Genomic DNA, 16,498 nt, shown 5'->3' with positions numbered 1-16,498 from the left:
ATATTGTTCAAGTAAAACAAAATTTAAAATTGTAGATGTGAATTAAATACGTGTATCAAAATTAAAAATTAAAGGATATAAATGAATTGATTTAAAACTGTTATAAAAAAAATTATAATAATAATGCGCATTTTTTTTTAATAATATGAGTCAGATCTAAAATTGCACATTATAAAATTTATAATTAAATGACTTCGGGCCATTTGATAAAATTGTAAATTTATAATTATCATATGGCTTCGGACATAATGAACCAATTCATTTTTAATTTGAGATAAATTCTCAATATTATCTCAACCTTATCAAATTGGTCTTCGGGCCATTTGGAATTTATGTTTAATTCAAAATAAAATCATAACATTAAAAAAAAAAACAGAATTGAAAATGTAATATAAAAGACAATCGATGACTTCATTATTATTATTATTACTATTTTTTTACATTCTTATCTTATGACAATTTCTAACTAGAAGTATTATGATATTAAAATTAAAAATATATTAGAAATTTACCTCAGATCTTCAAGAGCTCTTGTGCTGATAACGTATTATAAAATAAAGTAAAAGAATAATAAACAAGATATTGAGAATGTATAAAGATAGCTATGCTTTATTAATATGCTTTTGTTGTGTGTAATACATTCATACAAAGTCTCTATTTATAGGCTATAAAATGTAAATTATAAGCCATCTAATATTAACTCTATTGATAAATGTGGGAGAGAAACATACTCCTTTAAAGAGAAGTTTTGAAGTAATTGCTCAAAAGAGTTATAACATGTATGGACATCCATAAATACTTTATTCATAACGGGCATTTATTTGTTGTTACAAATCCACTGGTATACCATTTTGTCTTATTTTTCCATCTTGATTTGTAGCTATTAATTAATAGCACTTGCATTTATGACTTATAAAGTCCCACCTTCCCTTGTAAAATACAACTGTTTCAAAGGTATCACAATAATTGAATTCGTCGGTTTAGACATCAAAATCAATACATTAAAACCTACCTATGATGGCTCTTTAGTTGGTATATCAATTTCCTTAGACTAAGGATGATGTCGAAAGATACATACTCCAACTATTCAACTTCAAATTTAAGAAATACTTCAGATTTAAAAGGTACAATGAACCTCCTAAGAAAACAAACAAAAAGCACTAGTGTACCGTGTGGACGAGTAAAATTGGTATATATTTTTCTTACAAAAACATATTTTAATTTTTTAATAAGGGCAAGATAGATACTTTACAAATTTAGAATGAGTTCAGTTAAAAAGTTAAAAAAAAACTAAGTAAATTTGTAAGTTTTTGGAATTTAGAATGGTAAATATGAGATTATGAATATAAACGGGAAAATACGTAATTTGAAGTTAATTTGTGAGGGCTACATATGAAATTGTCCCTTAAATTTAACTCCTAAGAAAACAACAAAAACCACTAGTGCATCATAATGCTCAGCATGATAAATTAATTAGCCACTAGTGCATCATAATGCTCAGCATGATAAATTAATTAGTTGATTGATTTAGCTAAGTCAACTTAGTGGCATGTAAATGACAACGATTTGTACTAATTTTCTATACTAAATTATCAATTTGTTTGATAGGTTGCAAGGCTGTTGCATAAGTTCCAAAACAAAAGGGTTTAAAGGTTGTAGAATCTGGTCCATCTCTGTTTTCATATATATTTTCTTTTTGAAGGTTATCCGTATTCATATTCTTGGTTTGGGGGAAGTGCTTTAAATAACGGTATACAGTCGTTGGATAGACAAGGTACCGTTAAGCGATTAACAGGGAATAATCGGGAATAATTAGGAATAATTGATCATAATCGGAAATAATCATCCGATTAGTTGAGAAAATCTGTAACAGTTTGATCATCATCAACAGCTAATTGGCCAATTAATCGGCCTAAACAGATATTTTTTACAACAATGGTTTGGGGCCGAAATTTTTATAAATACCCCAAAAAAAATATAAAATTACGGAATCTACCCACTGTTTGAATGAAATTCGAAAAATACCCAATCCGGTTATCCAATAACCGGATTTGTGACAAATTTCCGGTCAATGGATTCCCGAACTCAAAACAATATATCCGGTTAACCATTCACCGGAAAGTTGTATTTTTTTTTTAAAAACAGAAATTTTTTAATTTTTTTTGTATTGAAATATTAGAAATGTTGAATATATTTCTTTAAAAATAGATGGAATACAATATAATTTGATTTATTAGAAAGACTGCAACAAATAACCTGGATCAATATTTTTCAGGCCGGATTTTTCGCGGCTGCAAGAAAAATTAATATATTTCTTTATGTGTTATTGGAAAAAAAATAAAAATGCTTAGATTCTGAGTTATTGATCCCGGTTCAAAAGTCACTTCTATGTAATCTAGAAAATATTGTGATCCTTCTAGGACATTTAATTTATAAAAAGTTGTATCTATTTTGAGAATTCTTTTTGAATAACAATTATTAAATAACTTAAAGTTTTTGTTTTTTTTTTCAAAAATAAATGTCCTAGAAGGATCACAATATTTTCTAGATTACATAGAAGTGACTTTTGAACCGGGAGCAATAACTCATAATCTAAGCATTTTTTTTTTTTTTTTCCAATAACACATAAAGAAATATATTAATTTTTCTTACAGCTGCGAAAAATCCAGCCTGAAAAATATTGATCCGGATTATTTGTTGCAGTCTTTCTAATAAATTAAATTATATTATATTCCATCTATTTTTAAAGAAATATATTCAACATTTATAATATTTCAATACAAAAAATAAAAAAAATTCTGTTTAAAAAAAAAAAATACAACTTTCCGGTGAATGGTTAACCGGATATATTGTTTTGAGTCCGGGAATCCATTGACCGGAAATTTGTCACAAATCCGGTTATTGGATAACCGGATTGGGTATTTTTCGAATTTCATTCAAACAGTGGGTAGATTCCGTAATTTTTATATTTTTTTTGGGTATTTATAAAAATTTCGGGGTTTGGGTGTACAAGAGAAATTAAATTGTTGGTTTGAATTTTTGCATTGATGTTATGTTGGTATTAAGCTGCCTGTTTTCAGTAATTAATTTCATCTAAACTAATACTCGACAAAGCACAATATTATGATGCTATGAAAGTATATAATTATGTAGAGAGAAACAATAAGTGAAAACTTGGTGTCATCACATTTTTTTTTTCTTAATTTCTTCATGGATTGATTGAATATAATAAACATGAGTGAGGCTATGGACCTATGGTACGATGCATATACAGTGTATTTTGTCCATATTGCTGAATTTACATTTTTTAGAATTCCTTTTACTAAAATAGATAAAATATCACTACTTTTGATTGGTCTAAAATCTTGAAATAAAGTAATTTTCTATTTATTTAAAAAATATTATTTTAAAAAAAAATGCAAAATTTGATAGACAAATACATTTTTATATGGAGATTATGTTGAATGGTTCAGATCATTTGTTTAGATTTTAAAAATAAAGATATTAATTACATTACATACCAATTAATATGCACTATGCTTCATTGTATATCCTCACTCATAAAACGTAAACAATTGAGGCGTGCATGATACTAACTACAAAAAAAAAAAAAAGGCTATAAAGATCAGATTTATATGTAAAATGGCCTTGCTAACAACCATCTGGGCATAATATATATGTTCTAAAATTTCATACCAACAACCTAATTATTTGCATAGCGTGCTTGACAGCCTGCTCTCTAAAATGATATGCTGTTGCTCCAACTGAGGCGTGCAAGATAGTAACCAAATTTGATTATGTTGACGAAATAAGTTAGCTCAAAGTGGTGCATCACCATGAATTATCAATGATCACTATTTTCAATTTTTCATTATTGGGTTTGTAATCAATAATAAATAGTTCACTATCTTGCCAAAACCCCACAAATATGTGTATTAAACTATTAATTTAAAAACGAATATATGACTTTATTAATTAAGACACTATATTAACTATAGACATCATTTAATATGGACTCCCAAAGTGTCGGTGCGGACAATGATATATATTATAAAATATATGAACATTAAGAGTTGTACACATATTTGTACCAATTAACCTTGAGGTACATATACAGGCAGAGTTCTCCGTATAGGGTTCTACATAATTATATGCATGGTAATGAACTACCTTTGAATGTCAATGACAGCGAGGAAGATTTTATTATGAGGAATATTCCAACTAATAAATTAATTAAATACGCCAAATCAAATTATGGTAATAAACTAATAATGTTATATGTGTATATATGATCATATAAGCAAATAAAATAAAGAATACAAAATATAAAGAAATGAAAGAAATGTTTTACAAAAAAAAAAAAAATGATTGTACATGCTTTCTAATAGGTTAACTTATCTAGTGTTGTAATCAACACATTCCTAAACCTATTCAAATTAAGAGTGATATTTTGGCCATTCATGAAGAACTCATGAATAAACCCAAATCCCCTCTTGTGGAACTCAATAGGGTTCTTTAGTATCTCATTATCTCTCCCATATTTCTCCAACAAGGTGCTCTCCTCTAGTGCAATGTCATATTGGATATAGTTCAAACCCATTGCAATAGCTGGATCACCGTAATCCATGTGCCCGATCCATTGGAGACCGCCATATGGCACTATTTGGATCAAAGTGCCATTGGGTGGCAAGAACATTTCGTTAGTGAGCCCCGCGCCGTGCACGCCAATCATCACATCACAAGAGTTGATGACTTGTCCAAATTGAACTATGTCATGACCGACATCTGTCTCTTGCACCAAGACTTCAAAACCTAGCTCTTGACCTAACTCAACAACTTGGTGTAGGTTTGTGATCATCCTTGACCTTGCTCTAGATATGATGAGCATCCTTGGTTTCTTCGATATTCCTGCCTCACCTAGATTAGTCGGTGCTTCTCTTTCGAGGGGGAAGATTTGTCTGATGAAATGTGTGAAGTCTTGTGTTGAGTAGTGTTTAGGGTTTCGCAACGACTCGATAATTAGCTCCCGGTGGGCTACAAGACCAACTATGACACGCTTGAAGCAATGCACTTCATTATTTGCCTCATCAACATCTAACAAATCATAATAATTATATATCTATCAGCTTATCCAAAGTTATGGCTTAAATTTTTTTTTCCAACTAGTTAGTTAATGTCACAAAAATATGAAGAGAAAATTTATTTAACATATATTACCGAGCCTGATCGGTTCGTAGTTGGAGAGCGCCTTGAGAATCTTATCATATTTTATTAGCCACCATGTCTGGGTGTTCGTCATGAGAAACTGAACCTTACCATTAAATGGACGGGAGGCAGTGAACAGAGGCATAATCACATCTGAGAAATCATGAAAAATGTTGCCGGTATAACCTCCGATAGAGAACAATATTGCGGGCACGTCAGAGTGGTGGGAACATTGAGGGGCATCTTTTCGTGAAGACACATTGAACTCTTGTACGCGTTGATTGCACATTTCATCTCCCTTTCTAGGGTATGGTTTGATTTTGTAAAATTGGTTTAAAGAGCTGGTTGGATCAACAAAATAGATCGTTGAAGAATTAGCATGGATTCTTATATCTCCTTCCAAATTGCATGTATCTGATCTGAAGTCAGTAAAATCACACTGAAAACTTGAGCTCGGAATCACCCTGGCAGTTTCTTCAAGATCAGAAATGATCAAGGAAAAAGTTGTTAGTTAATTATAACAATTCCTTCTTCTTTTTTTCCTTTAATTTGCTGTAAATGCTTTTTGATTTTGAGTCAAATTTTTTCGTTGACATACCAATTTGAATGGAGGTAAATGTTTCTTCGGTTTTATGGGGATCAGTCAGAAACCATTGTTCGTTGTTCTTCTCGATGTCTGTCAAGATATCAAGAGAATAATCAATACAGCACTAATTTTATACTTGTTTCATTTAGAATAATCAATACAGAACTAACAATACCTGATTGCCCGGAGTGTTCCGGTTTACCTTGAGCGGGTTCTTCGTTGAAGCGATCCAAGAGAGAAGGGATTGTAGCTTCTGTTGTTTTGGTTTTTTCATTATCATTCTCTTCCTTCTCTCCATTACCTAAAATGAATCAAATGTATCCATGCTTATAGCACTTTTGTGGGCTAAATTCATATACACATTTAAAAAAAAAATATCATTTTTACCAAATTGATCTAATAATGTAGGTCTAGCTTCCACTAGATTTTCATTGAAGCGATCCAAAAGAGAAGGGGTTTGAGTTGGTTTTGTTTTGTCATCTGCATTGTATTTCTCTTTAGTCTCCTCATTTCCTGAAAATTATTGAGTAATTAATTTATTCAGGAATTTCCAAAATTTCTTCAATCATAAACAGTTGGTTTAATTTTTTATTTTTTCTATTACCAAATATAGTGGCTTCATTTTTCTTCTTTACTACATTTGTGCCATCAATTAGAGTTATCTGGAGGTCAACATTTTGTTCTGGATCCTCTTCAATCACCTTCTCAAATTCAGCATCCCCTCCTACAATTTTTTTAAATAATTCATTTATAAATTGTGAAGTTTGAATTGAGTCTTCAAATTTTTTTTGTCTTGTTTGTGCATCTTATTCAACTTTGCATATTTCTAGTCTCCAATTTGGTACCCAAATAGAGGATATTTTAGAAACTTTTCATTAAAAAGTGAAAAAAAAAAATTAGTGGAAAATTTGGCAATAATGTAATTTTGAAGACTGAAAAATGAAAAAAAAATGCTTGCTGTCTTCATTTTTTATTTGATAATTATTTTTGCTTTGTTACAATCCAATTTTTACCAACAAGTTTAGAATACTCAGTTTTTTTTATCCGTAAAAAAATCATCTAGCATATTACCAGCATCAGGAAATACAATCTTTTCTGTGTCACTTTTAGATCATCTCTTGTAAATTGTTACTCTGAATGTACACCAAGAATTATAAAAGTTCAAAATCATAAAGTCAAGTAATTTGAGAAAAAAATTGTCCACGAACGTTTTTGTAATAATGAAAAAAATAAGGTAAAGTATATATGTACCAACATCTCCGTAAATTTTAGTTTCTTTTGCTTGTTTAATCTCAGTTCTTTCATTCGCCCATTGCAACACTTCTTTATTTTGATGCTCAGGTGACTCTAAATCAACAGCTGACAATATTAATAACATCTCAAATATTAGTTGCAGTAACATATATCTTTTTCCAAAGAAAAATGTTATATAACAATGCATTACTAATTATTGATGAAAAGAAAATGACAATTACAAGTACACACCAACTGATCCAAAAATTGTAGCTTCTTTGGGTGGCTCTATCTTTGTTTCAACTTTGTTTGACTGAAAATCTTCTCTGATTTGTAGTTCTGCATTGAGATTTTGTTCATTTAAAACTTCCAAATATTTACTTGTATATATTCAGATTTTAACCGAAATAATGGCTGAGGTAATTACAGAAAAACTAATGCATTAATTACCAATATCTTGAGAATTATACTTCATGGGTGGAGAGAAGCTCTCTGCTTCAGCAAAGTTTGCTATAATCCAATCAGAAAAAAAGAAAAAAGAAAAAAAGAGCATAATTATATATCAGAGAGAGTGCACATAACAGTTTTATGAATATGACAAACAATGAATCATAGCTTTTTTTTCAATTAAATAAATATGGAGTCAAGTCTTCCAACTTAAATTATTAACAAGAGTTTAATCAATCGGATTTTATCATACGATTTCTTAGACAGCATTGTCTCAACCACTAGACTAAAAAACTTGATTCTCAATAATGAATTAATTGATAATGCGGAATCACATTCAAGCTTCAAAAGAAAAATTCTACACCTCAGCCTTGTCAATAGTATGAAGATGAGTTCGACTATCGTACAAGTATTTGTATTTCGGTCAAATATAAATGTCGCAAATTTTGATTTGTCGTCTCTGTATAGTTGATCCAAGTAGCTCGATGTATTGTACATATTAATCTTGTAAAATATCAAATTTTACTATTTTCACTTTTCAGGATTTTTATACTAGTTTGTTGGAATTTTGAAAGATGAAAAAAAAATAGTAAGAAAATATTTGCATATCAAATAAGATAAATTTTAAAAAATCTGAAATAATAAAAGATATCCTAAAATAGTAAAGTTTGTTTTAATCAGTATCTTTCACAACTCAAAACTCATGAACAGTTGAATGTAGCCTTATTTGCTATATATGGCATAGCCTAGATGTACAAGCTTTGAAAGCTTAGTCATTTTCTTCAAGAAATTGAATTAGTTAAAATTTTACTTATGACAAACATAATCTAGTGAAAGATCAATAACATAAATATGACGAACTTACAATTATCGATCGAAACTGCCCCTGGCTTTGTCGATAAAATGAATGTCATGGTCATCAAGAAGCAACCCATTGTAATCAATACAATGCGAATCCTCTGCGACTCATACGACCGTGCATTCCGGGCGGCATACTTGCTCCTGTCTCCACCTCTCATTTTCTCTGAACCAACCCTTAATTTGATGCTCTCAAAGCCTTCAACAAGTGCTTGGTATGAAGCTTAAATGAGATATATAGGATATATAATTTGGGTTGTTAGATGGAGAATAATTGTTTGTTAGAAGAGATGTTGAAAGTTTGAAGCTGATCGAATATTCAACGGTGATGTATAGTTTGTTGTTTGCCTGTTAGCCTCATGACATTAATTCATTACAATAAAAGATTAGTAATGGGGGCTCACTTCCTATTATTAAATTATATTTCTTTTGATTGTTATTCTTTGTTATATATAACTGAATTCAAGGAGTTCAAGGTGATAATGCATGCATGACTGCCCAATAATTGGAGTGTGGGGGCGGTCCGATGGGCATCTCATCCAATTCAGTTCGATGCTCAGTCAAAGTCATTCGATTTTCATTAAGATTCGTGCACTCTTGATTCGGACGAATCTTAAAGTTGTCTGCACAAATTTTAATGTGTATCAGACGACTTTAAACGCATAAAACCGAATTTATTATGATGCCCATCGGACGGCCCTCGATTTTCCAATAGTTAGCTAGCTAAGGTCTAAGGACACTTCAGAATTAAACTAATTGTTAGGGGAAACGTTCAAGGAAAATTCTTGCGTTAATCACGGCATCCACCACCAGATGTTGACTTGTGTGAGCATATTGTTAGCTCGTTAAAAGCAGGATTTTTTTTATTTTTGAAAAAAATTACAATAAATAAAATATATGAATTTCTATGTAAGACAATCATGCTACTGCTAATGAAGTTTCAATTTTGAATCAGGCAAATGCAAAATGTGAAATTGATGTTCCTAACATGAGGTATTTAATAATTGGGCGCCTTTATTGCATTTATGGTAGGTAGAATGGTAGATACTACTAATTAATTATGACATGACATGGGTTATTCATATCTAATATTAATAAATCAGGAAAAAATATCACAAGATCGGTCGATAAATGATCACAGCATTTTCCTAATTTATTTTTCAGTTAATATATTATAATATTGTTAAAAAGTTGTAATAACAATATTTTGAGTGGTCAATAAAAGATAGTTTTACACAGTGTTCCTCTATGTGCTCAACTGAATTGATTTAAAAAAGCATCCAGGACCATTTTTAATGAAGAATTTTACATATTGAGAGGTTATATAAAATCTTCTTTGATGTGTTTTACTTTAAATAGACAAATGAGAAAAAACAACTATATGCAAAACTAACCTAAATGAAGTATCAATTACCACGCTGTTCAAATATAATAGGGATAATTTCTAGTGTGCCCATACAAACGATGCGTACCAAAAGCTGCTAATTTAAATTCGAGAAAAATAATAGTGTTTATACCAGTATCAATTCGTTGTCCCTATCTAAAGTCTCTAAAGAAAAATAAACAGTGTACCGGTCACTACAATCTTTGTGTGGGCTTAAAGCACTCTAAATACAACTTGGCCCATTAGATAGCATTCTAATTTTAGGTCTATTTTTCTATGGCATACTGGATCGAGAAAAACTGCTCTCACTAAATATATGTTTTTCCCAGCCGTACTATATGTGTTTTTTTTTAATGAAACTGCATATGTTCAATATTGTCATGCACGTTTGCAATGCGAACGCTCGGAGTTGGCCCATAAGAGAAGCCCTTGAAAAATGTGATTTGAAAGGCTTTTGTAAAATGTGTTAATGTAGTTGGCCCATAAGAGAAGCCCTTGTAAAAGAGGTCCTCAACACATTATTCTTTCTTTTTATTCATTCTGGGGTTTCTATTTAATTTCTTATTATTCGGCCATCTTTCTTTTCCATTAGTTAATTAAACAAAGGACAAAAATTGTGAAAGATTATACATTAATTGTTGCCCATTGGTAAATGTTGGAAAAAAAAAATTAGATCAACTATACCATCTCAATTACACTTCTCTCTTTATTGGTAAAAATGTATCATATCTTGTCACAATTCAAGGTTCGACTCTGTATAACAAAGAATTTGCCAATGTGGCCAAAAGAATTGATAATCTAGTGTACAATATTAACAAAAATAAAACACATCAAATCAACCAATGCTGTACAACTCTGCACAAATCTACTCTTGGAGAAGGTCTAAAGCATTAATCAAAGTCTCTCTAAATCTCCTAAGATTAAGCTTCACATTTTGTGACATTATCACACTTGACAAGGTTTCCCATCCTTGCAAATGAAATGAATAGGGGTCTTTAAACACAACATGGTCTCTTGGGTACCTCTTAATGAGGCTACTCTCATCCTCTTTTATGTTATACTCCAAGTATTTTAAGTCCATTTCTATGGCCGGTTGGCCGTAAAAATTTGTAGCCATCCAATCCATTTTGCCCCATGGTACTACCTGTATAACCACCGCTTTAGGTGGTAAAAATATTTGGTTTGTTAGACCTGCACCATGTACCGCTAACATTACATCGCATGAGTTCACAAGTTGTGCATACCGTTTTACATTGCCACCAGCCTCCGAAACAACCACATCAAACCCTAATTCTTTGGACACTCGAACAAGCCCTCTTAAATTTAATATTTTTCTTGTACCTTTACGAGATATGATAAGCATTCTTGGTCTTTTGTGCAATTGCTCTCCAACAAAAATAGGGGCACTCATTTTGAGAGCATAAACTTGCCGAAGGAATTTTTTGAAATCCAACATGTTATAGCTTTTAGGATTTCTTGTAGGATGAGGGTGGATGATCAAGTCGCGATCTCTAAATAACCCTAGAAAAGCATGTTTTATGCAGTGTAAATTTTTATCTCTATCTAAATTCACAATGTTGTACCTCGACAGCCCGCCTAAAATTGGTTGGTACTTCTGGATCCACTTTTGGTCATAGTTGGTAACAAAGAATTGTACCTCACTGTTGAATTGGTACGAGGTGAGAAATAAAGGGATCAAAACATCAGCCATGTCGTGAAAGAAGTTCCCGGTGTAACCGGACACGGAGAAAATTACTGCAGGTACCTCATGAGTTATGGTGCACTGCATGACCTCAGATTCTCTAAAGACCGGCTTTATTGTTATTTCTTTGACCTTAGGTAATAAATTGTCATCCTTTCGTGCGTAAGGTCGTATTTTCTTCTCTTCATATCCTTGGTCTGGTGAGGATATAAGAGTTATTAAAGAGCTTATGGGGCTAATTGTAATTTCACCGGTCATCTCACAAATTGCCGGTCTTGCATAAGGAAAACCCTCATCTTTGCTATTTTCATCACAAGTTAGTGTACTCTTTATCTCAGTGCTTTCAACTTCAATCTCTTCTCCTATATACAAAATCAATAGAGATGTTATTAGGAGATCCATTCAGATTGTGCCTTGCAAAGGTTTAATAATTTATCTCGATATGTTTATGGATTTCAAGGTTTACTAGCCTATTATTTTATAATTTTAGTGGCACAGTACATAATTCTAAGTATCTGGATGAGACCTAAGCATTTTCAGAAAGTTAATTGTGCAAATTTACATCCTACAACGTGAAAAATTGGATAGTTAATCACATGTCCTCGGGGTATATGAACATTGTAAAAGAAAATAAAAAAGAATTAATTGATAGTCAGTACCCTTCCAACAAAGAGATCAATTGTGTAAATTTTACATAGGTGAATATTACATTCAAATACTGACTAATGAAAATTTACTCTCAAGTCAATAGTAGAATATATACAGAGTAATTTTCTGAAAACATAAACGTGTAAGTACCTGTTGCCGAAATTACGATACTTTGCTTGTTTGAAGAATTGGACTCAATAGTCAGATTGTTCTCCAAAGAAACATCATTGTCAAGCATTGTATTATCTTCTTCCTTTGAAATTATAATATCTTGCTTATTTGCAGAATCAATCTCCAAATTGACATTATTCTCAGTTTGCTGTTTTTGTGTCGTGATATCTGTGAAAGCAGAGAACAATTATACTTGCAGTTGCAATAATACAATCTTATTCTTAAATTAATTCCTTTACTATTGTTATGCTAATTACATTTATTATTATTTTTTTCGGTGTGGGTTGGGGACAAGGGTGCTACAAAGGAGTCCGCAACTTCTGCATTAACTCAAAAGAGCATCTTTTGAGTTAATACATCTCGGCCGTCTAATTTGAAATGGAGTCAATCTGGCCCACGCCGATAACCCAGGGTCCCTTTAATATTAGTGTGGATCTCCATCGGACAGTCCATATCAATTAACACACAAAACATTGATTTTGAGTTAATGCAGAGGATACAAATTCGCTACAAAGGGCAGTGTTATCTGTTATGTAGACCTGCTACGTGGTTAGCTACACCATAAATATCACATATAGGTTTGCTACTGTGCAATGCGTGGTTCTTAGACCTATATTAATATTGTGCATTGGGAGGAGAAAAAGCTGAGCAAGTTAGCAACTCTTTGTCAAAATAAATTGAAAAACACAAATAAACATGAATTAAAAACAAGTTAAGAATCTACCTGGAGGTCCTGGAGACCTGGACCCAACTTCTGTTTTCTCTGTATATAGGTTCTCAATAGTGGGTATTGATTTTTTTTTTTATCATTATCAATTTATATTTTTGCTTTAGGGGGGGGCATCTGTCCTAGTTAGCCCATCATTGAAATGGTTCTATTTGCATGCACTAAATACACCATCAATTCACATCTTGGGTAAACTTAAAAGCTTTTCTGCATGCCCTAAATAGATTGACTGGTTAAAATATAGAAACTTTTTCATGGGTTCAATGTGGCATGAAATTTCATGATATATGTATAAAACCATACTATATAACAGTAAAATTAGCAGTGAGCATTTTGAATTTTACCTGACTGAGTAGAATCAGATTCCTTCAAAACTGAAATTTCTTCCATATTTCTAAAATTGTTTCTTTCTACCTCATTCTTAGTTCCAATGTCTACAGAGATAGACAAGAAAAAAGAGACATTATTAAGGTAGTAAAATCAAACTATTCAACATAATTTTGAATATGGTACCATCTAGTACCTTCTAATTGGGAGCTCAAATTTTGAATAATTTCTTCTATTCGGCCATTTGGAGCACTTTCAATCAAACCTACTGCTTCCTTATTCTCTGAAAAAAATGTTTTAAACATTGTCAGAAGCATGCTTATAAAACTTCATGCATGATCATGTATGATGAATTGATGATGCATGCCACTGTAAAATGAACCTCATTTATGCTAAATATAATGTTTGTTATTTGTTGGTGAAAGGTCTTAACAGCAATGAACCATAATTTGGGAGAAATTGATGGATTGAAGAGCTAGCCTAATTTTTTTGGGTTCAAATAAATTATAAAATGGATGGAATAGAAACATTAAAAAAATAAAAAATAAAAAAACCTAGTAAAGGAGTAGACGAATTGAAGATTTTGGAAACAGAGAAAAAGGTGAGAAGAATCAGACTGCAAAATCCAATCAAACCAAGACTAAATCTTTTGGCCTCAAATTTCCCAAAATATCTCCCAAATTTTGTGCTCTGCTTTGATTTTCTCTCCCAGTTTGGCCTTGAAACAACTCTGCTATATGGAGAAGAACCCATTTTCTGAAACAGAGAGGCTTAGATAGATAATTGAATGTATTTTCTAGCTGCTTACTATCATCTCGTTCTGTCTCTCCTCTCTCCCTCTCTCTCTCTCTCTCTCTCTCTCTCTCTCCCCCCCTTCCAAGAGAGCTCCAATTTGTCAGAGAAGAGGGAAGAAGACTTGTACAGTAGCCTGTCATATTATTTCTTCTTGGAGAAATAAGGAACACGTATCCTCTGCATTAACTCAAAAGGGAATCTTTTGAGTTAATGAATATCTACCGTCTGATTTTAAACGGAGTCAATCCGGATCATATAGGGGGCCTTTCAATATTAGTGCGGATCTAGTCTGCACGCATCTTAAAACAGATCGGAAGGTTGAGATTCATAAACTGAAAAGATTCCCTTTTGAGTTAATGCAGAGGATACGAATTCAGAAATGAGAGGCTTGAATAAATTATTATTATTTTAATATTTTTATAATATTTTTGGTAGTTGATGTACACGTGGCATGATGCTTATAAAGGGTGGATAGACATAGAAAAAGAAAACTGTAGGAATATTTTCAGTTGCTATATCTTTTCAAATAAATTACCAGAAATGTTAATTCCTGGGTTTTGGCTAAAGAGACCCAATGTATCGTCCTACAGTTTGCATATTTGATAGCTTTTTATTTCTAGAAAATAAAAAACTATTTTTAATGAATCAGAAAGATGTTAAAAAAATTTAATAAATAGAAAGAATCACATCAAATCTAAAAAACAAAGGCTTTTCTCTTTTTGAAAATTTGCATATTTGATGTAATTTCTTAGCATGCCAAAATAACTAGATATTGCAATTATATTTAGAAATAATTATTGTGGCACATTAAAAGTTACATCAAATATGTTATTTCTTAGCGAATTCTCAAATGAACTGAAAATTTGTTCTTCTTTCAATGTCGTCAAAATAATTTCGCCATTTTTAGTTTTAAAAAAAAAGTTTTTAAAAATAGAAAAAATCTGTAAAGATGAGGCTCAGGAGGGTGTAAGATGAAAATGTAAAATTTGAGGTGTATGTAGAAGTTGCATTAGCTTTTCCATCACTAAATTCAAAGAACTGGGGGAGTTGTACGAAAATGTGAGCCAGGTGCTCAAGTTATGTAGTAGCATAACTTGTTTAGAATTAATTAATAAAAGTTTTTTTTTTTCATTTTATAATTTTGCTAATTTAACTTGAGAGACTTTTTTTGAAAGTTGATATGAGTATTTGTACTTCAGTACTCGCATCGTACTTGCATCTTAGTTATCATAACTATTTAAGAGGACCTTAAAAACTGAACACTGAATTTTTTTTCTAAAGTATTTATACCTATGCACGGAAGTATGTATACCTATGTACGAAATATTTATATCTATGAGATGAACACTTTTTACATAAATAATTGTCTCTCCAATCAAATCTCCCAAAACGTGCCCACACCATAAAAATATGTGGGGACAACTCAAACTATATGGAAGGACCATACACGTTTTTAGATGTGGTTTTGTTTTTCTCCGTTTAATTTCGTCAATATTTCTGACAATCTGTAAGAAATTTTGCGAATCTAAAACAATGAACGTCTTTTACGCAATTTTTTTGTTCAAATAAGATCGATGATGACGTACTTTCGAGCTCATCATTGTGCAAATATTTATACCTTGTCGTGCAAGTATTTATACCTATACTTGCAAATATTTTTTTAATATGACACTGAATTACAACTGAAAGTATTAATATCAAGTATTGCAAGTACTTATACCTCTGCGCTAAAATATTAATACATGTGTGGTCAACTATCTTTGTTAGAGGAAAATTAATGCGAGAATACATAGTCCCTACTACTTCATTAGAGTAAGGTTGATGCGGGGGCGATTGAGGGACTGAAAAAAGGTATGATCATATAAAATTACGCATGCAGGTATTTATATCTTGTTTGGCAAGTATTAATATCTTATGTTTCAAATATTAATACATATGAAAGTTGACGTAGAGACGAATGCAGTGGCGGAAAAATATGAACATATAGTTAGGGGATCATAATATAACATTCTTCTATTGTTACTGTGGTACGATACAAATACTAAAGTGAGGAAATTGAAATAATTATTCTTATTTTTAACATCCCTTCCCCGCACGTCTATATCTAAACAAATTTATTATAGTCTATTTCACACTTTTATATGCTTACCCAGTATATAAAATATGAAAATAAATTATAATATGCTAACATATCATTAAAATAAAACAGCGTAACAATCTAGATAAATAAAAGGATGGAGCATTTTTTCTGTTTTGTTTTGCAGCTGAAATTCTATCCCAACTTTTGTGAGCACATTATGCAAATATGAAAATTCAACCAAATTTTATTCCATTTAAGATTTGACTTGAACCAGACAGATATATTCACCAACATTCCTCTATGTTTAGTTCAAGATTGACGCGAACCATATGACA

At 31.4% G+C, this 16,498-nt stretch overlaps 2 protein-coding genes across 3 annotated transcripts; both read right to left on the bottom strand.

The window, feature by feature from the left end:
* Nucleotides 1-4,277: 4,277 nt before the first annotated feature.
* On the bottom strand, nucleotides 4,278-8,640 carry LOC144568608 (alpha-1,3-arabinosyltransferase XAT3-like). Its single transcript, XM_078318982.1, has 10 exons — nucleotides 8,337-8,640; nucleotides 7,475-7,534; nucleotides 7,277-7,363; nucleotides 7,043-7,150; nucleotides 6,396-6,515; nucleotides 6,179-6,304; nucleotides 5,967-6,092; nucleotides 5,804-5,881; nucleotides 5,218-5,679; nucleotides 4,278-5,094 (listed from the first exon to the last, which is right to left on the bottom strand). The coding sequence occupies exons 1-10, from the start codon at nucleotides 8,488-8,490 to the stop codon at nucleotides 4,382-4,384; spliced, it is 2,034 nt and encodes a 677-aa protein (XP_078175108.1). The 5' UTR covers nucleotides 8,491-8,640; the 3' UTR covers nucleotides 4,278-4,381.
* Nucleotides 8,641-10,403: 1,763 nt separating this feature from the next.
* On the bottom strand, nucleotides 10,404-14,244 carry LOC144567974 (beta-1,2-xylosyltransferease XAX1-like). Of its 2 annotated transcripts, XM_078318178.1 has the most exons (5): nucleotides 13,843-14,244; nucleotides 13,485-13,571; nucleotides 13,306-13,395; nucleotides 12,214-12,402; nucleotides 10,404-11,777 (listed from the first exon to the last, which is right to left on the bottom strand). In XM_078318178.1, the coding sequence occupies exons 1-5, from the start codon at nucleotides 14,039-14,041 to the stop codon at nucleotides 10,579-10,581; spliced, it is 1,764 nt and encodes a 587-aa protein (XP_078174304.1). In that variant the 5' UTR covers nucleotides 14,042-14,244; the 3' UTR covers nucleotides 10,404-10,578. The 2 variants fall into 2 exon arrangements, with proteins under 2 accessions (XP_078174304.1, XP_078174305.1); XM_078318179.1 differs by lacking the exon at nucleotides 13,485-13,571 and having other exon boundaries at nucleotides 13,843-14,161.
* Between the last annotated feature and the right edge of the window lie 2,254 nt (nucleotides 14,245-16,498).

Source organism: Carex rostrata, chromosome 17, assembly GCF_964058835.1.
Source record: "Carex rostrata chromosome 17, lpCarRost1.2, whole genome shotgun sequence".
Lineage (NCBI taxonomy): Eukaryota > Viridiplantae > Streptophyta > Magnoliopsida > Poales > Cyperaceae > Carex > Carex rostrata.
This window is presented reverse-complemented; position numbering and strand designations above follow the sequence as displayed.

Excerpts from the sequence above, each read along its gene's own strand:
- LOC144568608 (XM_078318982.1), bottom strand. The coding sequence starts at position 8,490 with ATGAGAGGTGGAGACAGGAGCAAGTATGCCGCCCGGAATGCACGGTCG. Across the intron at positions 6,093-6,178 it reads TACATTATTAGATCAATTTG|GTAATGGAGAGAAGGAAGAG; the intron begins GTAAAAATGATA and ends GATTCATTTTAG. Across the intron at positions 5,680-5,803 it reads ATTTACCTCCATTCAAATTG|AAACTGCCAGGGTGATTCCG; the intron begins GTATGTCAACGA and ends CTGATCTTGAAG.
- LOC144567974 (XM_078318178.1), bottom strand. The coding sequence starts at position 14,041 with ATGGGTTCTTCTCCATATAGCAGAGTTGTTTCAAGGCCAAACTGGGAG. Across the intron at positions 13,572-13,842 it reads TTCGTCTACTCCTTTACTAG|AGAATAAGGAAGCAGTAGGT; the intron begins GTTTTTTTATTT and ends CATTTTTTTCAG. Across the intron at positions 13,396-13,484 it reads TTTGAGCTCCCAATTAGAAG|ACATTGGAACTAAGAATGAG; the intron begins GTACTAGATGGT and ends CTATCTCTGTAG.